The sequence below is a fragment of the Cyprinus carpio genome, chromosome A8 (genome assembly GCF_018340385.1).
Source record: "Cyprinus carpio isolate SPL01 chromosome A8, ASM1834038v1, whole genome shotgun sequence".
Taxonomy (NCBI): domain Eukaryota; kingdom Metazoa; phylum Chordata; class Actinopteri; order Cypriniformes; family Cyprinidae; genus Cyprinus; species Cyprinus carpio.
The window spans coordinates 9,589,043-9,616,510 of NC_056579.1; the positions used below are offsets into that span (position 1 = coordinate 9,589,043).

At 36.0% G+C, this 27,468-nt stretch overlaps 1 protein-coding gene across 4 annotated transcripts; it reads right to left on the reverse strand.

Annotated features, from left to right (window-relative positions):
* LOC109061708 (ral guanine nucleotide dissociation stimulator-like 1) lies at nucleotides 1-27,164 on the reverse strand. 4 transcript variants are annotated; one of them, XM_042762025.1, is made up of 19 exons: nucleotides 26,903-27,164; nucleotides 11,826-11,936; nucleotides 10,327-10,535; nucleotides 9,978-10,067; nucleotides 9,131-9,202; nucleotides 8,629-8,822; nucleotides 8,381-8,505; nucleotides 8,066-8,281; nucleotides 7,598-7,701; nucleotides 7,000-7,084; nucleotides 6,643-6,732; nucleotides 6,418-6,504; nucleotides 6,157-6,189; nucleotides 4,306-4,427; nucleotides 4,131-4,220; nucleotides 3,503-3,683; nucleotides 3,163-3,414; nucleotides 2,146-2,260; nucleotides 1-2,015 (listed from the first exon to the last, which is right to left on the reverse strand). In XM_042762025.1, exons 1-19 carry the CDS (start codon nucleotides 27,032-27,034, stop codon nucleotides 1,828-1,830), a joined length of 2,496 nt encoding a protein of 831 aa, XP_042617959.1. In that variant the 5' UTR covers nucleotides 27,035-27,164; the 3' UTR covers nucleotides 1-1,827. The 4 variants fall into 4 exon arrangements, with proteins under 4 accessions (XP_042617959.1, XP_042617960.1, XP_042617961.1 ...); XM_042762026.1 differs by lacking the exon at nucleotides 26,903-27,164 and adding an exon at nucleotides 14,557-14,789; XM_042762027.1 differs by lacking the exon at nucleotides 9,978-10,067.
* Nucleotides 27,165-27,468: the final 304 nt, after the last annotated feature.

Sequence of the window (27,468 nt, forward strand, 5' to 3'; positions counted from 1 at the left end):
TACTTTCAGGGAGTCTCCATTTAATTCATGAAAAGTATTATTCAAATTACAAAACATCATAATGATAATAATTTATTCACTGACTGTCTATAAACAGACAATTCTTTGGTAGTGAAGAAATATTCAAATTAAACAATAGAGAAAAATCACAAGTGCTGAATAAATTTGAATTGACAAATGAATCAAAATACAAATACTGCTGCCCCACTACTGTTAAAACACTACAATTTTACCTTGTTGAAAAGCTGTCATCGAAGTCTTACCTGTTCAGTGTAACAAAAACAAGTGTCTTAATTGTGAGAGAACAAAAGGCAAAAAAGGGCACGTTTGGCATATTCTGTAGTACATCTCTTGACATATTACCAGGAGTCAGAGCTGACATGATTAAGGCAAAAAATCCATAAGCTTTTAGAAACTAACTATTTGGTGTTATAATGCCTCAGTGTAAAACTATTTGCTTTAGTGTAAAACAAGTTTTTGAGATATTCACCAGGTGCAAAGAAATAACATGTCTCAAATGCTCTGAAAAACATCTTACAGGGTGACATGGGCACAATGAGTATGAATTATTGTGCTGGTTGATAGAAATGTCTGACTTGTTTAAATGCTCACTTTACAATCACACACTCATATTTCACAGCTTTTTTTTTTTAATTTTTCTTTTAGTTAACAAAATCTTTTTAAATCTTTTTTTTTCATAGATATCATGGGTATTTCTTCATCTCTTACAAAAACATACGTATAAAAAAATAAAGAACAAGCATATTAATAATATAGCATTGCTTGAAGACAGAAGAAAGGAAAGCTACAAAAAGTGGATCAAGCGCTCTTTTTAGTACACACCTAGTGACTCTGCCCACTCTATAGCAAGTGCACTATTTCAGTGAGGAAGGTAGCTCAATCCAGGTTTCTGAACAGAAACCCATCATCGGTGCAGTGTGATCAAAACTTTAAAGACACAACATGGATCCAATCGTGAAAGGAAACACCACAGACTTGATAAAACCAAGCAGGAACCAATCAGAATGCTTATTTTCTGCATTCGTCACACAGCTCACAATATGAGAAACACAGAAATAGAGATAAAATGCATAGGAAAAGCAGAAAAAATAAAGGCAGCATGAGGATTCCAACTTCATACTCCTTGTTTCATCATAGATACCTATCAGTTGTGATATCTAGAAGAAACAGTTGTTCTTTTCTAAATTTTGCCCTTAAAGATGGAAAGTAAATGCAATTCTGTGGATTCTTAGTGAGCCAGTCTAAGCACTTAAAGTCTAGGGACACAGTCCACACTGTCCACATAGTGCACAAGTGGACAGGAGAAGGACACGTTAATGACATCGATGACGACATCACAGCTACTGCAGATCATCTTCAATACTGACGCAAGAGTTCCATCATTACCGTTGATAAAGGCAACATGGTTTTCGTTTGTTTTCTCTTCCCACAGCTTATTTCGTTCCCCTCTTACTCTCCGAGGAAGTCGTGTAGGCCTCTTGGCTAAGAAGAGATGTGCTCTTATGCAAATACTGACAAGGAGCAGGAGGCTTTCCTGCACATGTGCAAAATATCCAGCAATAGGGAGGTTGGGATGTGACTCTGTACATGTGGACTAGATGGGGAGGAGGAGGCACATGCTACTATTTAACATAAGCCTTTAATTTCAAAAGGCAGAATAGAAGAACATGAGATGCCAAAATTAGTTCTGAAATGTTTTTGAAGTTAATAAACTCTTCTTGAAATAGTCTATAAGCCCATTTTCTAGTACTCCACATGCTGTAGTCTTTTTGCAAAGCCCGTTCTGGTCCAAAAAAAGGTCAGAGGTCACAGTGTGACCTTGTTGAGCCTGAGGGACAGACTGGAGCGCTGCTGTGTGCGCGGTAGTGTAGAGCTGCAACGACTGCGCAGCTGAACCGGCCTCCCCTCAGAACCACGCTGACGCAACAGGAAGTCAAAGTTTGCAGATGTGCTCATGGCGTAAAACACGTTGGCATTGTCAGGGATGACCAATTCTGGAGAAAGAGGAAAAAAAAAAGATTGCAAATGTGATATTGGCATTCTACCAACACAAACCTAAACAGATTATATATTCCAGCACCAAGATTTCAAAATGTGCCAGACACACAAGTCTTAATATCGTACCTCTCTCCTCAGAGATGACCTGCACCAGCTCGTAGTCAGCAGCCTGCTCACCCTCCAGGTTGTGTTTGGCCATGGCTCGAGAGATCACAGCTGGAGTTTTGTCTTGACTGGTCAGCTGCATAGAGAAACAATGATGCAGAACGTCTTCTATGAATTTAGTGCCTCTAAATATGATGACTCTTTTTCATCTTATATTATAAAAACAACACGTTTACACATTTAAAAAGCTTTATTGTCATTTTACTAAAGCCAAAATAAATAATTAAAATATTATCTGGAACTATTTATTTATATTATTTCTATAATATTTCCCCCCCCTACTATTGATGTTGGCTGTATAAACTTGAAGGGAAACATTTAAAAAAAATTTATTAATTTGAAAAATGTAAAATTCACTATTATTATTTATAATAATAATAATAATAATAATAATTATTAACCACTGAATTTAAATTATTTCTACAATGCTTTGAACTTATTTACATTGCAAGGTAGAAGAGATGAACACTATATGATTGAGATAAACACTTAAACACCGCAAAATTATAAGTAGATAGGCTTTTAGTTTTTTTCTGATCAAATCTGTGGCTGCCAAAGAATACAATAAATCACAATTCACATCATGATATTTGACCAGTCCCTAGACCAGTTTTAAAACCAATGTATTTATTATTTTTACAGGGGTATCTGCCTGATTTGAAACACATTTATTAATTTGTATTTAATTTTTTAGTTTTAATAATGTAAGTACATCAAGTTAACACTAAAATAAAATGAGAAATGCTGGCTTTGGCAACTAGCTGAATTTTTTTAAATTATTATTTTAATTAAAGAATTTTTTTTTATGGTTTTAATTTTATTTTACTATAGAAACCCTTGGTGGTAATCTATCAGTAACTAATCATACTATATATGACTAGTATATTAAAAATGGATGTATTAAATATGGATATACATGCAAGAATAGATTGTACACACTCATAAGAGTAGATAAATAATATTCAAGTCTTCACTAACCATGATACTCTTGTAGAGGTTGCCGTTTCCCTGTTCAAGGCTAACTCGGATGATGCATGCATCCTGAGCTTGTGTGTTATAGGCAGGTAGAAAACCAGGTGATGTGGGGGACATGGGCAGCAACGAGATCGAGCGCTGATGCATGCAGGGGGGCCCAGGCAGGGTCGGGGAGGCCAGAGAAGTGGAAGCGCTGGCTGTAGAAGAGGAGGTGTCCATGGAGTGCAATGAGGTGCAGGAGGAAGAATCAGACAGCTACGGTAACCAAACAGATGTGCATTTAATACATTCTTTTAATACAACAGTATATCAATAATTTTGTTAGGATTTCAAATGTTTGTACCTTCTTCAGATGAGTGTCTATAGAGTGTGTGGGTGTCATGCCTTCACTCTCTGAGGGACTAGAGTCACTTGAAGACACACTGACCGAGTCCATGCTCTCCCCAGAGCTGCCAGTAGGAGGCGATCGAGGACTCTCTCTCACAGGGGAGCTCGCGTTTGAGACATCAGGTCCTAAGAAGAGTCTAGTGAGGACAAAAAGAGACATTAAATACATTTGAAGAATTTGTCTTCCTCTTTGAATATGCATTACCATTCAAAGTTTGGGGTTGGTAAAATTGTGCTCTTTTGGGAGGGGATTTTTTTTTTTTAATTAAAAATGCAGTATAATTTTTATATATTTTTTTTATTTTTAATAACTGTTTTTTGTTTTCATACATTTTTAAATAACTATATTTTAATAATTTATTCCTGTTATGGTAAAGTGTATTTGGTTTGTTTGCATGGGACATTTTTAAACGCCTATATGTATTTAAAATCTTAGTAACTTTTTGGAGTTAATTAGCATAAATGACCTCAAAGCTAATAGACATGGACTACTGAGTCACAAATCTGTCATTTTGATTTCATGAGGTCTTCACAATAAAACATGATCGATTCAGAAGTCAAGTCTTTGGTTTTAGGTCACTCACAGGCTTAATCTCTTCACCATACTCTTGCGGGGTTTTGGTGACGTTGGGCTGTTGTCTCCCAATCCTTCAACTACACACGACAGCGCATAGCTGCAGGAAATGTGAGAGAATTATTCTCTTTAAGACTTACACAATTTTTAGATGAGAAAAAAGAGTGAAAAAAAAAAGTTTGTACCTCTCCTCCTCTGTGTTCTGAGTATTGATTTTGAATTTTAGAAGAGATGCGGGATCAGAGGTCAGACAGTAACTATTGCATGCAGACTGCAGGAGCTTAATCTGAGCGATCACTTCAAACTCCTGCAAGGAGAGATTTTGTTCAACATTACCACAAATCTAAATGCCTACAGCCATGAATAAGAGATTCAGCAGATGTTTTGACTATAATAAAGACCAAATAATAAGGAATGTTGTACTTAGGGCTGGACAATAATTCAATATCAATATGTATCGCGATAAAAAAAAAATCAATAACGGTGATATGGTTTTTAAACACATTTCCGATATTTCGATATACCAGTGTTTCCCATACATTGATTTATTTTGTGGCGTTGACTTCGTTCTTGAGCACTGCACGTTTCAAATACGTCGCGGGGGTTTTTATATGAATGTATCTCTGAAGGGCTGCTTTCAGAAAGTTTCGATGGCATTTTCATTTTATCTGATAAAGAAGCGTTCATAGGCGGAGCTGCTTTGATTATAGTCTGTTCCCTGGAGAAACCGCTGGGTCTACCACTCTCACAGCGCCTCCTGCTGGCAGACAATCAGTTTGCATTCAAGCCCGGCTCCAGCAACATGCCTTTTTTTTTTTCCTGCAGCAACTCAAGAGCACTCTTTCTACTCTTTATACTGACTAAAGCACATTTGTTTCAATCTATATCCAAAGTACTTAAAAACAGTTAAATTTTGAAATATTTTTACTATTTTAAATAACTTTTATTTTAAAATGTATTTGATTCCTGTGATCAAAGCTGAATTTTCAGCATCATTACTCCAGTCTTGACATGATCTTCAAGTCTATTATGCTGATTTGCTGATTATCAATATTTAGAGAGTTGAGATGAGTCTTTTTTACATTTTTTCTCTTTGATGATTATAGAAAGATCCAAAGATCTCCGAAATCCAAAGTCAGCTTTTGTAAGCTTTTGTACACATTTTACATTATACATTTGATTTGATTACACTATTCCATTCAAAAGCTTTGAGTCAGCATCATTTCTTTCTTTCTTTTTTTTTTTGGAAAGAAATTATAGAAATTTTTATTTAGCAGAGATGCTTTAAATAGATCAAAGTGATGATAAAGACATTTATAAAGTTACAAAATATTTATATTTCAAATAATGTTCTTCTTCTGAACTTTCTATTCATCAGAAACCTGAAAAAAATTCTACTCAGCTGATTTCAACAAATTATTTTTGAGCAGCAAATCAGAATATAAGAATGATTTCTGAAGGATGATGTAATCAGAGTAATGATGATAAAATATATAGCTTTGAAATCACAGGAATAAATTACATTTTAAAATAGGAACAGTTATTTTAAATAGTAAAAATATTTCAAAATGTTACTTTTCTTGCTGTTTTTTGTATCAAATACATGCAGGCTTGGTGAGCAGAAGAGAATTCTTTAAAAACATTAAAATCGTAGTTTTCAAAAGCTTTTGACTGGTGGTAGTATATTAGCCTATAGTTTGAAGTTAAAGATATTAATTTAATTAGGTGAGTCTGAAATGATTATTTGACAGTGATTTCACATTTATTGTTTGTATGAAGGCTAAATACAAAAAAGAATGTTTTTTTTTTTTTTTTCAAAAATATTAAATGGTTTTAAAAATGAGGTGTCAGACTTGGCAAATTCATTTTTCATAAATTTATATACACAGACATCTGTTGTGGGCGTTCTTGTGCAGTTTTTACGAGGCTTTTTATAGTGTTCATATCGATATCGGAATTATATCGTATCGACCGAAATTAAGAAATATATCGTGATATAAATTTTGGCCATATCGTCCAGCCCTAGTTGTACTTACCCTGCGCCGCTTTTCAAAATTAATCAGTCCTCCCTGTGAAGCACAGAAAGAGACTTTAGCCCAGATTCTCCTAATGATTTTACTCATGAAAAATTCTGATTCAAGTTTTTGTGAAACATTCCAAAAGAAGGCCAAATAAACCTTTTGTAATGAATATGTCAGAGGTCTGGGAATGTTAGGTCAATAATAACATCAGAGATAATTCTTTATAAGGTTATCTTTTTCATCTGGAAATGTGTGGAGGGTCTGCAGCTGACTCACCTCAACTTGGTCAGGCAGTGCTGTATCAAGCATGGTCAAATCTGTAAGAAATGTACCCAAGTATGGGATCGTCCCCTGCATGGCACCCTGGAAACAAAAAAGTTAGATATATTTTTGTTAGCTTTAAAGTAACATGACACTTTTTAAACACAATATTAAACTTATTTTCATATTACATATTGACAGTTTTTTTTTGTGTGTGTTTTTTTTTTTTTACTAACTCACCATATCTTTCTGTAACTGCAGTCTCTTTTGGGATCTTTTCTGGTGATCTTTGGCACAGCTGTCCAGACTGGCAAATTTTGAGGTGCCCTCCTGTTAAGATCAGAGATATATCATTAGTTTTTAGTAGGCTGTGTTAAATAGAGTTGAGAGAAATACACTCTTATTGCTAGCTGAAAGCATCATCAAATTAGCCTAAAATTTAATAAACAAACATATTTTCAAAACACAAACACAATAGATTTATTTAATTTTTTTGATTCCACATGGCCTAGTTATTAGTGAACACTAATTTAAATGACTCTGTGCAAAGAGAAAAGACAACAGAACTGAGAAAGAGAGGTGTGTGCGTGAGCTCACCCGCATTAGCAGTTCCCTGCTTGTAAGGTAATTATTCTGGTCGGAGAAAATATCGGAAAGCTCTTCAAACATCTGCATGCTATCTCTAATGAAGCAGAGTGGAACAAAATAAATCAAAGAAAATGAACATGTCATTCTTAATATCATAAAAAAAAGACACTACAGAATACACAACTGTTCAAAAGTTTGATTCACCAAGATAGCATTTACCAAGAATCACCAGCATTTATTTGATAAAAATACAGTAAAAACAGTAAGATTGTGAATTATTACAATTTAAAATGACTCATTACTCTAGTCTTCAGTGTCACATGATCCTTCAGAAATCATTCTCAATAATATTTTTTATTATGATCAGTTGAAAATAGTTGTGCAGTGTCCTTGCTGAACAAAAGTATACATTTCTTAAAAAATAAGTAAATATGTGATCCCCAACTTTTGAATGGTAGTCTATATCCATCTAGACACTTTACTAGCAACCATAACATAACAGGTAAACAACCAATATTATTAAAAGAGTTTTTACAATTTTACCAGTCGATATACTTTTTTAGAAATCAAGAAATGACTGACAGGCTTGTTTATTGACAGAACCTACTTGGAAACAGAAGCCCACACTCTCTTCAGTCTGTAGATGGGGTTGGACTGCAGCGCCGATACTATGGCTCTCAGAGACGAGAAGTTCTTACGAATGCGACACTCCTGAGAACATGTTAATCACACGTTTACACATTTTAATTTACAAATGGGCCTAATGAGACTTTATCAAAAAAATCCTTTGGGAGGTTGAAAGTCATTTTTATGTCTAATTTGGTTTATCTAGATCTAATCTAAAACAGTTATGTCATACAATGACATAGATTAGGTGTCACTCTTAATGCTCCAAGAAAATTCCAGATCAACACCAGGTTTTATCTTTGCCAGGAAATCTAAAGTATTGCTAGAAAGTCACTCAACACTAAAGTGCTGTAGACTGATTTAGTTCTAATGAGCCTGGGGTTGACAAGTTTAAACGTGACCAAATCATAAGTCATGAGCATGTATTTGTGTGTTTTGGGTTATGCACCTGTGCGATGTCAATCCAGCGCTGGATGATGCGAGCACGCAAATGCGGGCGCATCTGCCTCTGACGGAGGATGGTGCTGACCACACACGCCGTTACCGCATTGAACTGAGTAATGGTGGCACGGATAGTGGGCGCACACTGTTTGCCATCCTTTTTATCACGCTGAGACCAGATAGCACCCAAACAGTGATGAGGAACCACCTTCTTAAACAACAGCTGTGGAAAGAAGAAAATATATTTCATAGCTTGAGCCAAAGAATGTGCAAAATAATATGTTCCCATAGCACTGATATAATCTAGGTTTCTCTCTCTTACCGCATCCATATAAGTCAGCTGCTCTGCTACAAGGTCAACCTCAAAGGAGAAGAAGTCCTCCTGCAAATCGATCTCTACTTCTTCGTCTTCCCCAAGGCAGAAAGGGTTGTTGTACTGAAAGCCTCCTGAAACAAACGGACAGCAGGTGTTTTTGTATGCATTGAAGACAGAACAACCAGGAATAGACAAAGAGGCAAGAAGTTAGATAAGACGAATAAAATTATTAACAGTAACTGGATATGACTTACCATCAGTCTCATTCTCTTGGCTGGCCTGGACACGCAATTGTTCGAGAAGACTCTGAGCCCGCCGCATTGGCTCTGAGCCTGGCATGGCCTTCTGCAGGAAACCCAGCACACGATGCAAGCTCGGATATGATGGAGGTTCCTGGAAGTCCTCTGGACACTGATCCAACCAGGCTCTTAGAATAGAGGCCAAAGCACTGAAAAAAATAACACATAGATGTTTGTATAAACAAGAGAAAACCAGATGGCGCAATCTAATGAGGGAATCTCTCATAGTACAATTCAGCTGCAATGCTGTGATTCATGCAGCAATCAAACACCATCATTCAACAGTTCCCTTTTATTTCTAATTGCTTCCAAAATTACACACAAGCATGCACAAAATATCACAGAGTTTGACCTCTATTTTTAAGCTTCCATGGAAATGAAACAACAAACACGAGAGCTGCTCGGAAGTCACTGCTGATACAACGGCACAGATAACCAAGATGATGACAGAACTCACGTTCTCACAGCAGCTCTGCTCTCTCCAGTCCGACACTGGTTATCCCCCTCACAATCCTCAAAACTACCATACCTGAGAAAGAAGAGAGAAACCAACCTGTGAGCATGCTGACCAATAGTAAAGGCAGTAACCACTGAACAATTACCCAGAAAAAAAGTTAGAAAGTGGTCATATTATTTTTAATCATTATTTTTTTTATTACTTAATATTTCTCATATAGTCCACTTTTAATGTTAAAGTTTTTTTTAAATCAAAAATAATCATAATATATTTTTTCATTTTAAAACAACAAAATAATCATTCAAAACCAGCATTATAAAATATAAAATATCAGGTATGAAAATAAAACAAAATAAAATAATATTTAGTAATTAAGTAATACTTAGATGCATTTAAACTGTGAAGTATATTGCATAGATCCATGGTTCACACATTTTCAGGTAAATAAATCACCATGATTTTTCCTTTATAAAATATAAAATATATATGAAAATTAAATAAAAAAATAATGTATTTAGATGCATTTAAACTGCATAGTGTTATGCATAGATCTACGGTTCCCACATTTTCAGATAAAAACATTATGATTTTTTTCCATTATAAAATATAAAATATCAGGATGAAATTAATAAAATAAATAATGTATTTAGATCCAGGTTTTCCACATTTCCAGACAAATAAATTACCATGACTTTTCCAGATTACTAGGTATGGGTTTAAAAATAATAATAATAATAATAAGTTTATACAAACTGCTTTCATAACAACCAATATCTAGTGAAAGAAATATATTAGAACTGAACATAACTAGAAAACAAATTATATTGACCATAGAAATCTACAAGACCTTTTATTCATTTCCATGAATTTTCCTGGCCTGGAAATCACACTTTTGAATTTCCCAGGTATTTCCATGTCTTCCAAGACTGTGGCATCCCTGTAGATCTCATATTTTGACACACATCCAAGTTTTTGTTTAACCTGTCATGCAACTTAACCAGCTGTGTTTACATTAATACCTTGAATACCAAGATATACATTTCTACTTGCTTAGCTGCATGACCACAAAATGCGACCTTTCTTCAAAAGGCATACATGCAAACATGAACATTCAAAACAGCCAGTCAGAATGCACGCAGGTTTCACCTGACATTTATGATGTGTCCGATCAAAAACATGCACAGAAGTGTACACACCTGTCCAGCAGCAATTCCAGTACAGTCTGTGTAGTAGCAAAGGCCCTGTATGTGGAGAGGAAGATGCTGGTGTAGGTCAGGTCATTATCACCGAAGGCTGTGAGGAGTGTCTCTACCAAGCGCTCCAGTGTCCCCGCCCGGATACTCCTGATCTTACACGTCTCTAACTGGCTGACTGTGTGACCTGGGGGCAAGCGGTCACCCTCCGCCTGAAAAAGCAAAGGAAAATACTTTAAGAGGAATATAAAAGGAGGTTGATTTTTTTAAGCACGCAATTAAGTATAGTGCAGAGAAACAGAAGGAGAAAAGCAGAAACAAACAGGGAAGAAAAAGAACTAGACCTTGGTACTGCAAGCACGCTACAACAGGAAACTCTACAATCTGCTTTTAATCAGAGCAACCCTCCTCCTCCCTCTCAGAGAAATGCTGGAAAGTCAGCAGACTTCTTAAAAATACTTCATTATTTGAAAAAATAAATAAATACAGTTTACACAAAAAATAACCAATTTAAAAGCAGGTCACAAAAAAGGTGAATGTCAGTAAAAAAGCAAGAATACTAAACCTTCTAGACCAAAAAATAAAGTGATTTGAAACTAGGTCAAATATTCAGCACCATGACCTCTCTAAAACAAGCATCTAACTGATGTTGGAATGTAAGAGATGTGCTTTCTTCAAATTTCTGTGTTTACATTTTTATAGCTGCATGATTACTGTAAAGTGAACTTCCTTTTCAAATCAGCGCTATCATGAATGTCATATTTATAAAAGGATTCTACATTAACTGTGTTTTCACTCGACACCCATTTAATGTAAAAACAGCTGTATTACAACAAACTAAAGCCCTATGGAAATCACATCAGCTCATAATAGCTTTGTTTTCTGATTTCTGTTGATTCAGAAGGGTGTTGACAATATGGAACAAGTTATTCAAGGTTAAAGCAACAGATTGTACCATATTCACCAATGTTATACGGAAGGGAGCCATAAAAGCATGCATCATGCAGCAAATTTTTGGTTGACAACGTGCAACAGAGAACAGACTTTAATGTTTTCCTGTCACTAAAACACATGATAAGTAGTGATAACATTAAGGAAAACATAAAGAAGGTATTTTGAAGAGTGTTTTTGTCCCTACAATAAAAGCCGATGGGGTTCAAAACAACACAACATTTTTTAAAATATCTTCTTTTGGGTGTAAGAAAGTAATACAGGTTTGGAATGACATGTGACGGAATTTTCATTTTTAGGGTGAATTAACTCATTAACCAACCTTTTACTTTTACCAAACAAACAACCCTATATAAAGTTTTATGTGTTTTCTTGCAACCATCCATGAAGACTAATGACCAGAACACTCTAAGAACCCCACATCCGTAAAACATAAAAAGCTTGTAGGTCACCCTTAATATGCCCTACTGTCTGGCCGGCCCAGCATGGGCAGTCAAAGTGTTTCTTTAAATAAGACTGGAAGCGCATTCAGATCAAAGGCCTTCTCTCACCCCCAGCCATCTTGCGCCTTTGTTAGCCGCCTGCTGGATTTGGACCCTCTTCAGCGTCACGTTGTATATGGCTCCTTCCTCAACCTCCTCTCCCCAGTCCTGCACAGAGCTCTGCACAGAGAAAAAACAATCAACGTTACTCCATTTGGAATGCCATGGCATAAAACTGGAGAACAATATGTCTCAGTTTGGCATAAACAGAAACACTGGCTTTAAATTTTCCTATCAAAAGACTGACAGAAATGATGGGGGTGAGTGGAGATAAAAAAAATGATAATTATTTAGTAGTTAGGGGAGGAGAGAGAGGGAGAGGGAGGGAGTGGGATTGGGGTTGGAGTTGGGTTTGAGTTTTAAGAATAAGAGTAAGTGCTTACTCTTAACAGTAAAGGATTTCTCCATCCAGCCTCGGAGTTCAAGAACCAAACTTAGAGAAGTCTATAAACATATTATATACATACACACGCATAGGCTTTCTCAGTCAGACAGACAGACAGACACAAATACAAACAGTATAATGGGATGACCAACATTAAGTGTCTGGGTGAGTGGAGGCTTTCAGACTGTGCACAGCTTAACGTTCATATTAAACTGTCAGAGAGAGAATATCGATAAATTCTGCCCACTTTAGTCAATAACAATAAAGCAGAGCTGTGATACTCGAAACCCTAGTGTGCAGACTAGTGTTAGTCTGAAAACAACTGCTAACATGTTATGCTATCTCGTAAGACATTAAGATGGTTTCATTTAAAAAAAGAAAAAAGTTATTTTATTTATGTATTTTATTGTAATTTATTTATGTATTTTTATTTTTTTGCAATGCATACTCAAGAAACTGTGGGAATACTTGAAATGAACACAAATGTTTATATATTTAATAAACTGTTGCCTTCATGCATACTAAAAAATGCACCCAAAAGAATTTTGTGAAATATTGCTGTTTCACTAACAATGTCACCAGACTTTTTTTCCAAAAAGATTCCAGAAGTCTGGAAAAAGTCTGGCTGCACTGTGGCATCATGGACCTGTCCTTGGATTTACTGTGAAAGTCAGAAGTTTGTATTTCCATGTGAATTCATCCAAAGCCATGCTAAATAGGTCCAACAAGTGTATCCAGCTCTTGGGTACCAAAAAGTGTTTGTGTATATTAGGAAAACTAAAACAAAACAAAAGATTGGTGTTTATACAGAGGTTTAATCACCACATTGAGGACTCTTAGACTAATGTGTGTTTTTCAATGAAGATTTAAATTTTTTTAATTCGGTCCCCTCCATATTAAATATTTAGCTATATGGGTGTGTATATGTATTTGTACAGTGCCTAATAGTACATATATTTACATTACTTTCAAAGTCATCAACCCTGACATTACAAACATCTCCATACTGAGCTTTTTCAGTATTGCAACACATCCACACTACGTCTGCAGTTTTATGTGCCTGAAAGAGTAACTGTCACTGGAATGAAGTGGATGAGTCTGTCTGTACTTCCTGGGCCGTTTCCTGTACAGTGCTTCTAGAGAAATGCTCAGCTGGATGAGTCATGCAGTCCACACTAAAAAACAATGGTAGGAGGTCTGCACACCCGCTGCCCGGACCCTGCCGAGTCCACAGTCTATGCACTGTACTGCCCCTTTGTACTAGCAGAAATGTTTTCCAAAACCTGCTCAAGCGGCACAGGCAGATATTAGAGGGTGGGGCTACATATGAGGAAACAAAATAGTTTTTCTCTGAAATAAAAAAGTGGAGTTCTAGTACTGTGGCCACATGCAGTCGGATTAGATGGGAGCTCTTTGAGGTTAGGTTTATTAGCTTTAATTACCAGGTTTTACTATTTTATTCAGTTTAATTCTATTGAATTATAAATTATTACTATTTTTATCACTGGCTTTTTCTTATTTCATTTATCACTTAATTTTATTAACATTGATTGCTTTTATTAAATTTTTTGCTGCTGCTCAACTTTTATTATATTATTATTAAAGAGCTACGCCAATTCCATGGGTTCTACTCCTAGAGAAAGCAAAAACTGATGAAAAAATACTTTGAATGCATTTAAAGCATCTGTCTAATGGTTTAACGTAATAAATATCTGATAAAATGATAAATATAGTACTTTTTCAGTTAAAATTGTCTATGAGACCTTATGTGGTCAGACTTATTTAAACACTATATTTTTTAACAATAATGAAAACCCTGAAAAAGCATTACAACGAACGCATTTAAAATATGTGGGACAGTTGAGGACTCTGTTTAGGTCCCTAAAATCCTGTAAACAAACAATGAAAGGATGCTGACCATGTTATCATCCCAATCAGAGGCGTTTTCTACCCCCTACAGCATGCACACAAAAACAACACAACCCCAAAGTCCATGAGAAACAATCCATCACCGATAACAACAACAAGTGGGTTTAAGTCCATCTGTCCGCTTTGTTTTCGTCTGCAGCCTGGAGGCTGTTCATCATAAAAGTAGAAGTATTTCTAGAGGGAGAAACTAACGGGAACCGCCGCCTACGTGGAGACTTTCAGATCCAAAGTCAGCGTGTGGATCATAAACAGATGAGTGGGATATATTACTGCAGTAAAATGTAATTTAAAAACATTATTTATATTCCCCACGACCCCTTCCCCACCCAAACTCTCTTTCCCCCTCCCTCTCGCCTGTCTTTCCCTCTAGATTAGAAGCTCAAAGCCGCAAAATCAACAGTGTGCAAACGAACAGCGACTTCTTACCATTTTAGCTTTCCAAGCGAATTTCATTGTGAGGGCCTCCCTCATCGTCCGGTAGAGGCATTAGAACACAGCCCAAGTCCAGCGAGAAAGGGTACAATGTCTTCAAATATAATACGCAGTGCTATCCTGTGTGAATTGTCCTCCTCCAGCGCGCGCACACACACACTTTCAGTCCGACACGGATCTCTGGAGCCTCAAGCTGCTCCCCTCGCTCCCTCCCTCTGGCTCTGCAGTCCACCCCCGCTTAGAGAATGACACCCCACAACTCCACCTACTGCACTCTCTCCCTCCCTCCCTCTGTGGCAGTTTGCTTTCTATTCCTTTTTATTTTGGAATGCTGCGCATATTTTTTTAAAGACTTTTGTACACCATCATAGATCAGCACTGAACATCAACATCAACACTGACAAACTTTTTAAACGGCCCAGAACGGACAGTGCACGCAAATAAGTCTATCATCTACTCTGCCTCATGTGACTCCAGAATTGTAATATATTTGTATATATATATATATATATATATATATATATATATATATATATATATATATATATATATATATATATATATATATATATATATATTAATATAAAATTATATATATATATATATATATATATATATATATATATATAAGTATGTATGTATGTATATATAATTTTATATTTGTTATTTTGAAAAGAAGATGTTTAGTAAAATGTTCATGCTGTTTTCTTTCTTCATACAGTGTAAGTGGATGGTGAAAGTAGCTGTCAAATACAGTAAGTAGTATTAAAATAGTAAGATAAAATTAGATTTTAGGTAAACAAGTAATTTAAACATTGATTATCATGGTTTATTGAAAAAATATACAAAAACATGCCTTTTTTTTTATGAATGCATGTTATTGATCTTATTGTGCTCCATGCATGTTTCTTTTCCTTTTTTCCTTCCTTCCTTTCTTTTTTTTACACCATAATCTTTAATTAAAATATCATAACTTGATCTTTTGGTGAAACTCGACTTCTCCAATCATTTAGTCTGCTTAAACTATGCCATTTTCCTACAATCTACTGCAAGTTCATATATAGATCTGCCTCCATCCAATCAAAAATCAGTGGATTGAACCAAGAACCCACTCTACATCGGTTTCACTTGGATCTACGTCACAGTAAAGAAGAAACAACCTGTTGCTTGTTACTTCCATTACATCGCAACTTCAAATGGCTCAAGATGGAAAGATTCTGATATGACTGCATGACTGAACTCAAAGAGACAATATGAGGAAGGCTGACGCTGTGTTGATTGTCTGGATAAAAGGATTTTCCATTATGTCCCTTATGTGCAGGACGTCTGGCTTTTCATTTGTTTGAACCCAGTGGAGACAAGGTTGAAATGAACAGGTGTCATGTGCCCATTCATTCTCACACACACACTCAGACTCTCGTACATCCAGCTACATGCACGCTTCCCAGAGGACAATTAAGACGCCATAGAAAGTCAGTGTGATCGTTCACACAGCCACACTGCTGGGGAGCACAAAAGAAAGCAGTTCAATGCTTTCTGGCCATCACTTCCATCTTAATAAGGCCAGCGGTGAGATCATAAACCTCAAGGGCTAGTTTTATGAAGCAGATTCAAAGAGTACTCCCTCAAACTAAACACATTTTACAGGCAATGCTGCTCAATCACAAACATTTAAAGTTTATATTATTGTATATATAGTATGTATAAAATAGTATATATAGATTTTATTCTTTCATTTAGACATTCAGCAGAGAGCATTTGAACTAAAATAACAGCACAGGTGTCAGTAGCACATTCATGGGTTTGATTGGCAATCCTTTAAGGTCCCACATTAGTTAATCCATTAACTAAAACTAACTAACGATGAGCAATAAATGTGTTACAGTGTTTATTAATCTTTGTTCAAATGAATGAAAATAAAACTTTTTATTAATTTTTAGTTAGATGCAACTAAAAAGATACAACTTTTGATTTTAATAGTGTATTAGTAAATGCTGAAATCAGCATTTACTAAAATCAATAACTGCTTAAGATTAATGATTGCATAAATAAGTGTTTTCCATTGTTAGTTCATGTTAACTGCTGTATTTAAGTTAATAAATGGAATATTATTGTGCTTATGAATGGGGGGTTTAACCTTGGGTTCTGCCTGGAGGACTTTTCCAACCCAATTACGGTACTGTATACTCCTCTAGTGTAGCCTAATAATGTAACTTGCAAAACATTAACAGAAATTTAATAGACTAATCAATAGTATAACATTATTAAATTGATCACAGGTGGCCAGGTTACTATTTTTCCTTAAATTTTGCATATTTTATGTAAATGTTAATAGATTAGTTTAATAAAAATGTAAAAAATATATCAAATATATCTATTACAAAAAGCTGTTCTGGGGAACATCAGAAATTTTTAGAATATGTTATGTTAGAAGCTAATTAAAATGTCAACAATAATAAATAATACTTCATTTTTTTTACATAGCACTTTTAAAGGCTGCTACTGAAGGCACTTTCCAAAATAGTCTATAGTCCAAGAGCAAATAATTTTCAATCTGAAATTTCCACTGACATGGAATTTAGTCAAGTGCTAAGGTTAATCCCTGTGGTTAATTTCCAAGACTGTGGATAATATTCTACAAACCATGCAGGACCCAGATTGTATTAGTAAAAGTGCATGCAAGTAACCAAAGGAGAACCCTGACAACCTATCAACTCCCTCAAACCAAATTAAATCATCCTCAACGTCATGCTTACAGTCACAACAAATTCAACAAGTGTGTTTAAGCGGGGTGGGCATACAGAGGAGTGGTCTGGTCAGAGAAAGCCAGTCAGCAAGGGCAATGGGGCTCCAGAGGGGAAACCCTCATTCTCTGGGATCCGCTCCAGTTCCCAGGCTGATCTGACTGGGTGTCCTCTGCTCGGCTGCTCCTCGGGGGCTCTGGGAAGCGTGGAGAAGCAGTGGGAGAGGTCATGACCTCTTGGTCCCCCTCAAGGGACAGCTGTTTGCTTTCAAAAGGGAGTGATGTCATTGCAGTGCACGACAACAAGGTCTGACAAATGGCAGGCGCTTGGGCTGGACCCGGCTGACACACACACATATGCACACACACCTCTGATCTCAAACACAGCTATATCCCTTGGGAATAGATAGAGATAGTGTGTATCTATATGCACAACCACCACTACAGCAGTAGTGATGCCAATCTCTAAAGGAAACATACTGTAGCATTTGATTACGTTCATTGTGTTTGTGATTATTATTTATTGACTGACCACTAATCTGCAAAAAGGCAACCTTAAAAAATTATTATTCCCCTTCGATTCGTTCCAAACCCATATAAAAAAAAATTTTCACATTCCCTGAAATGGGCATATACAGTAAAATATATTTTTTGAAACATTTAGGATACATAAAATGACTTTTCTAGACTAGCTAGACCATTTATTTAAAACATGTTCAAAATGTAATTTCTATTCGGTATTTCTGCCACAGAATTCTATCAAAAACAGTAAATAATTTGAAGCTATGATGGGAATTTTCATTCTTCTGTGAAGCATCCTTTAGGCTGATGATACATGGGGAAACTTTTTGAACAATTTTGCCGGGCAACTTTTTTTGAGCAATGTTGTTTGGGCACTTTCACATTGAGAATGGATAACAAATGTCTATCTGGATGCTTTAGATCATTCATGGGCCCTGTGTCTTTATCTGGTTGCCCATTGGCGCCAACATTGCCCAAAAAGTTGCCCCGTGTATCATCAGCTGTAGGGTCAGTAATTTTTTTTTATTAGGGCTCAAGCCTGGAGGCCGAGAGCCCTATTGTTTTCCTTAGGATTATTTTTTATTTTTTTTTACTTTTTAAAGTTCTTTTAAAATTAATAATTTTTTAAGCAAGGATGCATTAGATTGATCAAAAGTGACAGTAAAGACTTTTACGTTGTTACAAAAGATTTCCGTTTCAAATAAATTGTTTATTTGAATTTTCTGTACAAAAATTCAAATTCTTGTTCAAAGACAAAATAAATAAACTGGTGTGTCAGAAGAGTGTTTAAAGTGAATTTAAATGCATCAAGATGTCTCACACCAGATTTGAGGTTTTGAGGGATTTTTTTTCTTTTTTTTTTTTTAAACACTTAATAGTCTCTGGACACCATTCACTTTCATTGTATGGAAAAGAGCAGCATGAACATTCGACCTAACATCTCCTTTTGTGCTTTGTGGAAAAAAGAAAATCATACAGGTTTAGGAAAATGAAAGTGAGTAAATGATGACAGAATTTTCATTTTTGGGTGAACTATCCCTATAGAAAAATAGAGAGCAAAAGGTTTAATTTGTTGAGTGTTTTTCTGGTGTTTAGATTCAGGTGGGGAGGCATGGGGGGTGGGCTTAAGAAACAGGTTTATAGGGAATATTAGGGAGCGTGTTTAGACCCCTGGGGAGGCTGAGGATATCTGTCCTGTCGACACCAATAGAGACATACTGAATCTAAACCTCCCTAGAGTACAACTGCAGTCTCCAGTCAGTCTCTCCTCCTGTGGTGGACTCACACACACACACAAATACATGTAAACACACATACGCACAGAGCCTGTGAACCTATGGAGCACATCACCATGAGTAACGAGAGTTCTGTTATTGTACCACTGTGGAGGGAAAACACACATTCCAGGAAATCTCCCACTTCCTGCCTGCAGCCTCCAAACTCTGTGTGCCTGTCGTCATTGTACCTGACAGACGAGCCAGCTATCATGTCTACACTGCCAAAGGTGCTCACAAAAACCTGAGGGGTAAAGAAACTGTGAGTCTAGTCCATTCTGTGTATGTATGGGTAGATTTATGGGTAGATTTTGGCTGCACAAGCGTCACCAGAAGAGTTATAATCTGAGCTGACGCAGGCAGAGAGTGCTGGAGCTAGAGGGCGCTGGGAGGGAACCTTCAAAAGTGGCATATCTCTCTGTGTTATGACGTGCCAGGCAACACAAGTTCTCCCTTGAGGTTGTTATTTGCAGAAACGCTGTCTGATAAAAAGCTCAATATTATCTATGATCTGAGTCACAGAGCCATTCTCAAGAATCTATGATCCCTTGTTGCCATGACACTGCATGATAATTTTCAGTATGATGTTTGCTTTCTTTTTGAACCAACTTCACAAGAAATCAACACAATCTAACGCAACCGAAAAGTTTGGATGAAACGTTTGGAGTCAGAAAAGTCAGTTTTAGATGTTTTATGCATTCATTTGATCAAAAATAAAGAAAAACTTGTAATATTGTGAAATATTATTAGAGCTTAAAATATCTGTTTTCTATTTTAATATATTTTGAAATGTAATTTATTCGTCTGATGGTAAAGCTGAATTTTCAGCAGCCATTACTCCAGTCTTCACTGTCACGATTCTTCAGAAATCATTCTAATATGCTGATTTTGGTGCTCAAGAAACATCTTTTGAAAACACTGATAACATTTTCTTTCAGGGTTTTTTAAAGAATATAAGGTTCAAAAGAAAAGCTTTTCTTTGAAATCTTTTGTAACATTATAAATGTATTTACTGTCATTTTTGATCGATTTAATATGTCCTTGTTAAATTAAAGTATTAATTTATTTTTAAAAATGTACTGACCCCACACTTTTGAAAGGTAGTGTACAACTATACTACACTTACTGGCATACTTTCTGCAGTATGTACACTTAAAGTATGTTGAAGTATGAAGTACTTTTGAAGCATGCAAACTTCCTAAATTACTTATAATTTTTGAAAATGTGCAGTATTACAAAAAAACACTGTATCCCATAATGCAGTGAGCTCCACCTGACCTTCCATTTTCAGTGCGATGAATTAAAAATGCACATTTTTTCTTGCTCAAAACGGAAATATTTTAACTTGTATGTTGTGATTTGAATGTTGTGAATTAAACATGCAAAATAAGAGGGTGTCAGCTTACATAATTAGACAGTGTATTGTTTGCAAACAAACATTTTGTAAAAAATAGAAGGCAGTGTTCAGTGTATAAAATGCAGTATGCTAGTATTCTATTCTGCACAAAACAAACCATCATTTTGGTTATTTTTTTCTGTTAATTTCTCTGTTTTCACTTTACTGAGTGAGCTGTTTTCCTTTCCGCCTTATAAATTAATACAACTTAATATCACAATAACATTACTGTAATCAACCGAGAGAGATGAATGAAGAACTGAAAGTCCTTGAGTAGCTCCTGGGGTTTTCTGATGAAATAAAACTGAAACAAAACAAAGAAGAGAGCAGCATCTTCCCACTAAGCACCATCAGAAGCACAGGCTAGATATGCCACAGTGGAAACTCTGTCATTGTGAAATATGCAATGTGGTCAAAACATGTGTTACCATCAAATAGCTGGAGCTTTGAAGGACTCTCACAGAAACACACTTTCCAGAATCTCCAGAGAAGGAATGAAGGAAAGAAGAAGAGAAAGTGTGTTTATGTACCTCAATACCTTTTAAAGGATTGGTTCACTTCTTCCAGAGTAAAACTTTCCTGATAATTTACTCACCCCGATGTCATCCAAGATGTTCATGCCTTTCCGTCTTCAGTCACAAAGAAATTAAATTTTTTGCGGAAAACATTCCAGGATTTTTCTACATTTATTGGACTTAAATGTTGGCCAACTTGAAGGTCCAAATTGCAGTTTCAATGCAGCTTCAAAGGGCTCTACACAATCCCAGCCGAGGAATAAGTTTCTTATCTAGTGAAACAATCAGTCATTTTCTAAAAAAAAAAAATAAATAAATGTGCATACTTTTTAACCACATCTTTTTATTCTGGAAATTTTTATTCTGGAAGTGAACTAATCCGTTAACATGCCCAGTAGAGGGCAGTGTGACAGATTCTGCTCAGAATTTGCTACATCAGCACAGAACAAAATGAACAATATTTTTATAGCTATAAGATTTATATTGTTAAGAGTTATGATCTTCTCCAAATGGCAATTGGAGTGCTTTACACTGAATCCAAGAAACATGTCATCCTCTCTTTTGTTATTAGTTATTCAGTATGATGCGATCTTCTCCTTACTATTGACCTTAACTTCACTACAATATTTTTTATAGATTTATGTGAAAGATCTGGTTCATCTGATTGTAGCCATTCACCAATAAAAAATACAATTCAACATATTGTGCACACTTAACCATGCTTGGCTGGACTCCTGAAATAAAAAACAAAATCCGTTAATCCAGAGGTCTGTCCTGTATTTAGAGTATCATAATAACTGTGGCAGACTGATTATACAGTCAGCATTAAGATTATTATAATCATGCAAGTATAGGTTTAATATACTCAGTGATTGGTCAAAAACAGGGAAAATCCTGTCCTGGATGGCCTTTTTATTACTAATATGATGGCCAGTTGTTTGCAAGTCAGTATAGGTGTCGTTAATCTTCCCCTCTGACCTGGAGCTAATGAGCTTTAATTAGCCAGTGTGGTAAATCTGGTTTGGACCCTTATGTTAGCAAAACCATCTGCCACCATAATTATAAACAGATTGATGGATGGATAGATAGATAGATCACTGTCTAGCTCTCCCAGACAGACTGTCTGACTGTGATTCTGCTGATTCAGTTTGCCAAGAGTGTTTACTAATCAGGAAAAAAACTTCAGACAGTTAAAAAACTTAATCACTGGGCTTGATCCCTTCGGCTTCAGTTTCAACCCCTCCATCCATCCCTTCTTTTTTCCTCTTCTACCTCTCTGTCAGAGGGGGCAGTAAGCCAGGCCACATGACAAGGATCAGTCCAGCCACTGGGGGAGAAGGAGGGAATGAATGGGGTGCTGTATATGAGGGAGGAGGGAGCTGTTGTTTTTTGCTGTGTGAGGCTAAAGAATAGCGTGCATATTTATGTAACTGCTGCAGTGACCTGAGTGGGTTCACACCTGTCATCTACCACAGCTAAGATGATTCAAAGACCTCCCAGAATGAGAGTTTAGCAGCACACACACTCAAACAATCTCTTTACAGTACCTCTAACACGCACACACCATTCATCGCACACTTGTCAGATAAACACATTCATTTTTGCCCCATTTGAGTGATTTGTCATCTTTGGACTCATTGAACCAAACTTATATTAATCAAAGAATCCTGAAATAATGTATCAAGGTTATAACAAAATATTAATCTGTTTTCAACCTTGATAATATAAATGCTTCTTGAACATCAAATCAGCATATTAGAATGATTTCTGATGGATCATGTGACACTGAAGACTGGAGTAATGGTTGATGAAAATTCAGATTTCCCTTTACAGGAATAAATTACTTATTGAAGTGTATTTAAAGATAAAAAATATATATAAAAATAAAAGGAAAAAAACTACATTTTATAAATACATATTTAAAAAAAAGTTATTTTAAATTGTAATAATATTTTACAATATTTAGGTTTTACTGTACGTACATATTTCAAAATACTTCTAATCAATTTTTTATTTTAATTAAAACTTACCAGAACCATTTTGCATTTTATACTGAATGGATGTTATGATGTTATTTGTTTATGTAAAAGACTAATAAAAAATTTATCACAAAAAAAAAAAATTACCAGCACCAAACTTTTTTTTTAGTGTAGATATATTTATGGGAAACGTATCTGCAAGATATTTTAGATAAATTTAAATAAGAAGATTTTGCAACATAGAATAAATAACAGAAAACCAAATGTTTTGGGAAGCTTAAAAATGCATGCAAATTAATGTAAAATGATTAAGCAACACCAGTAAACCATCCTTATCATTATGCAATGATTTATGCATTTTTGTCTGCATGTGCACTAACAACTAGGCCAAAACTCTGATCTCTCATTCTCTTTTTGTCCACTTTAACAGTGTTTCATTCATGACTACAGCACTTTTGTAAGCTCTAGTAGGCCTCGTGCTTTCTTGTTACCAGTTGCAAAACTGTCACTGAATTAATGAATCAGATTCTCCATCACAACGCGTGACTCACTGAACGCAAGCAAGGAAACACCAGCTAGCAACCAACCATCAGTGTTACTTTTAACAAATATCCACAACAAACCACTTATTTAAAAAAAAAAGAGAAGTGATGCAGTAACAGCGAATGGTTAGTTTGCAATTCCTATATTCAGCATAATTCAAGACACGCGCTTGCGGTCTGTGCAAAGCTTCCTCAATGTGCGATGGCACTGACCTATATTGACTTCTGCATGAGTGAATGTCAGCAGGAGGACTGTGCCGTATAGGCTGAACATATGAGTGCAATGACCCCAGTCCTTGCTTCAAAGGTTGTGCTGAGGCTTTGCTGCCTCAAGCAGAAAATCAGCAGTTATATCAGCATTTATGACTGGTAGAATGTGCAAGAAGGGATCCAGAGCAACCTGACCCATCTTACTTGAACTTTGACCACCATCTTCATCAAGGCCATGAAAAACAAAGCAATTAGCAACCGTGAAGGCCCTATGAAACTTTAACAACCAGTTTTTGTAACTGTAGTGAAGGTGATTATAGCAAAGTTGTAAAAGGCTTAAAGTGATATAAACATGAAAGTTGAAGTGTTACGCAACCCGTTCTTGTCTCTGAATTAACAGATTAAGTTGTTTCCAGTTTGAAGCAGTTCTGGAAGGAAAAAATAATTGCATGAAGTTATTCTGATATAATTTGAGAGGGAGTGAGAATGTCATGGCTGAGTGAAGGGTGGCTGGGGGTCCCACATGGCATAATTGAGAAATGAGAGTTTCAGAGCTGTGCTTGTGTTTTGTGCAGGTTTGGTAAGTGTTTGAATGGATGTGAATGAGTGCATGTGTGTGTGTGTGTGTGTGTGTGTGTGTGTGTGTGTGTGTGTGTGTGTGTGTGTGTGTGTGTGTGTGTGAGCTATGTTAAATATGTGTGTGGACTGGACTACATGGGTGAGCGTAGGGTAGCGCTCTATGGCCTCACTGTCAGAGGAACAATATGCTGTCAGAGGAACAATACTCGGAAACTCTCCAGTGTGAGAGGAAGAGACTTGAGTCAGGATGTTGGATGCGGATGGATCTCTCTCTCTTTCTCTCTCTCTATCTCTGTTATTATCCCAGAGCATTACATACTACCAGCAAAAATTTGGGCCATCTATGTTTCAAATATAAATAATGCCAAAGTATACATTTATTTAAAAAGGTATATACTAATACATATATACTATGTATGTGTATAAATATATAGACCAATAAAAAAATATCAATTTGTATATTCTATGTATAGATATTTTTACTGTTAGTTTATAATCTAAAGAAAAACATAAAATGATAAAGACTGCCAAAAGAGTAAAACAATTTTGATAAATCTCATGACATCTGACTAGTCTTTAGAAAGAAGAATGAAACGTCAAATTATGTAAACTGTAATGTATTTATCATTTATTTATTATAAATATATATAAACAGCGTAGGGTACAGAAACGAGGGTACTCTATAGTCTCACTGTCAGAGTAACAATTTTACATTATAATAATAATAATAATAATAATAATGTAAATTATAATTTATTTGTATTACTTTTGTATTTAAAATTATTAACATTTTCAACAAACTTTTCCACTTACACCCTAGGGCCTAGCAAGTAATATAAAGTTATGACAACTGCTATGTAGGTTGACATATATTTTTGTAAAATAAAAATATACTTAATAATAATAGTCAAATTGTGTAAAAAAATTTTTTTATTTATATTATTTTATTAATATATTTGATATATAATTTTATAAATATAATATAAAGTCATGAGGAAGCTCTCTATGACCTCACTTACAGAAGAACATTATTTTCAACATTATATGTAAAATAAATTACATTTTAACAATTTATAGTAATTTTTTTACTTATTTTTCTTTTTACTTTTCCACTGAACCCCAAACACATAGTGCAATCTGCTATGTAAGTTCACACATACACCTTTGTAAAATGAAGCTATATTTCCACGTCTCTGCCCAAATCGGTGCTCCCTCCAGCGAGTATGTTATAATGCTGAGTCTCTTTCTGTATAATACAATGACACTGTTTCCCTGAATTGAAACACTCTGTTCTGGTCAGTGCTGGTCAGACAGACGGAGTCAACAGCAGTCAGCTCCAGTGTGTGACTACTGAAAAAGTGCTGACAGAGAGAGCTCTTCCCGCTCTGAAACCCCCACACACCATTACCACCACCAGCCTACACACAAACCCACACATAGTCTACACATCCCATCCTCTTGAGAAATTCTGCTGGTCAATGAATATGTGGCCAGAAAATCAAGGCTTTCTTGAGAAAAACATTCATTATAGTTTTTCCTTTTCACCTCTGATTCAGCTTCCCTGAATGGATTGGCGCACATTCAACAGTGTTAATGTAGGACATATCAGTTGAAGTAATTTACACAGCCTGGCACTGGGTAATACCAATAGGTTTACCTGACTGCCATTAGATATGAACATGGAGGTTAATACACACAAACTTGCATTCATAAAACAGGTTCCTCCCATTGAAGTCTATTGGTAGGAATTGGTTTAAAAAGTTTTACTTTGGACAACCTGTCAGAGGAAATTGTATTTACTACAGGATAGGCCTACATTAAAAACGTAGATATAAAATTACCAAAATGAATGATGTTCCATTCTCTGTTTGTGCTTTTTCCTGACACCGCCACTCTGACACCAGTCTAATTCGCAATGAATGATTCTTAAGAGTCGGTTCTTTTTAGTGAGCAACATCCTTCAGCGTGACTGGTGCAGCTCGATTCCCAACCGAACAACTCTTATAAATCAGTTCTTTTCAGTGAATCAAACACATACAGACTGTGCTATGACACACGGCTTGTATAAATCAGTCTGATTATTGACTGATTGTCCTTTTTGACAAGTTTTACACGTTGTGTAATTAGTCAGAAGTATTTAAAAATATTTATATTAAATATGTCTGTTGTTGCATATTTGTTTGTTATTGTTATTTAATATTGGCCAGTTTCTGGATTGCATTAACTTCTAAACACCAAGTCTAAATCTAAATTCCTGCTATTGCTTGAGAAAGCAAGGTATAACTTTTGCAATGTGAAATGCAACTTTCAGACTGCTGCTTGAGTACAATACATTCCCTCTGCATGCTTACAACTTTATGCAGACTAAAAACCAACACAATAGAAGTTTCATCCAAATAAATTTACAGGTCATTTAACTTTAGATCCTTCTTCTCATCACCTTACATCTCTGAAAGACCCCAAACAACAGAGCATAACTCAGATAAAATCCATTCATGTGCTGAAGGCAAACCACTTAACAAGCACTAGCTACAATGAAATACATCACAGCAGTCTTGCAAACAAATGTAAATGACCTACCCAGCAACCAGCTACCTCTGGTGACCGTGGTTGGTACCTCTGCAGGGCCACCCCTCCCTCTTCATTTAGATGCAGAAAGTGTGGGATGGGCGGCCAGGGGAGCAGCGATGCCAGTGGATAGTGTGAAATCATGATGCCCGTTCAGGTTGCCCACACATGCTCAGGGTGATAGCAGGCCTGTGTGTTTATGTATCTGTCTGTCTCAGAAGGGCATTCTCACTTGCGGTCTTCCAGAGCGCACCCTTTTGTCCGTTCGTGTGAAGTGGAAGAAGGGCATTTTTGTCCGTTCGTGTGAAGTGGAAACAGTCTGACAAATCTGTGTTTAGAAGTCCACAACTGCGGTTTCCCAACAAATACAAACAGTCTCTCTCTCTCTCTCTCTCTCTCTCTCTCTCTCTCTCTCTCTCTCGCTCTCTCTCTCAACCTCAGTCTAATTCGAGAAGAGGCTGGCAGCTTCTCTGCTGTGACCACATGAGTGATTAAAGTCTATTGTTTTTTTCTCTCTCTCACTGAAGTGAAGGAGGGGTGAGTGATAAGCCCTGCCCCTGCACTAATACCAAGAGTGT

Bases quoted from the DNA above. Each gene is read 5' to 3' on its own strand.
- LOC109061708 (XM_042762025.1), bottom strand. From the start codon at position 27,034: ATGATTTCACACTATCCACTGGCATCGCTGCTCCCCTGGCCGCCCATC. The intron at 8,282-8,380 runs GTAAGAGAGAGA...TTCTTTCCACAG, and splicing joins AGCTGACTTATATGGATGCG to CTGTTGTTTAAGAAGGTGGT. The intron at 7,085-7,597 runs GTAGGTTCTGTC...CTGCTTCATTAG, and splicing joins GTGTGGGCTTCTGTTTCCAA to AGATAGCATGCAGATGTTTG.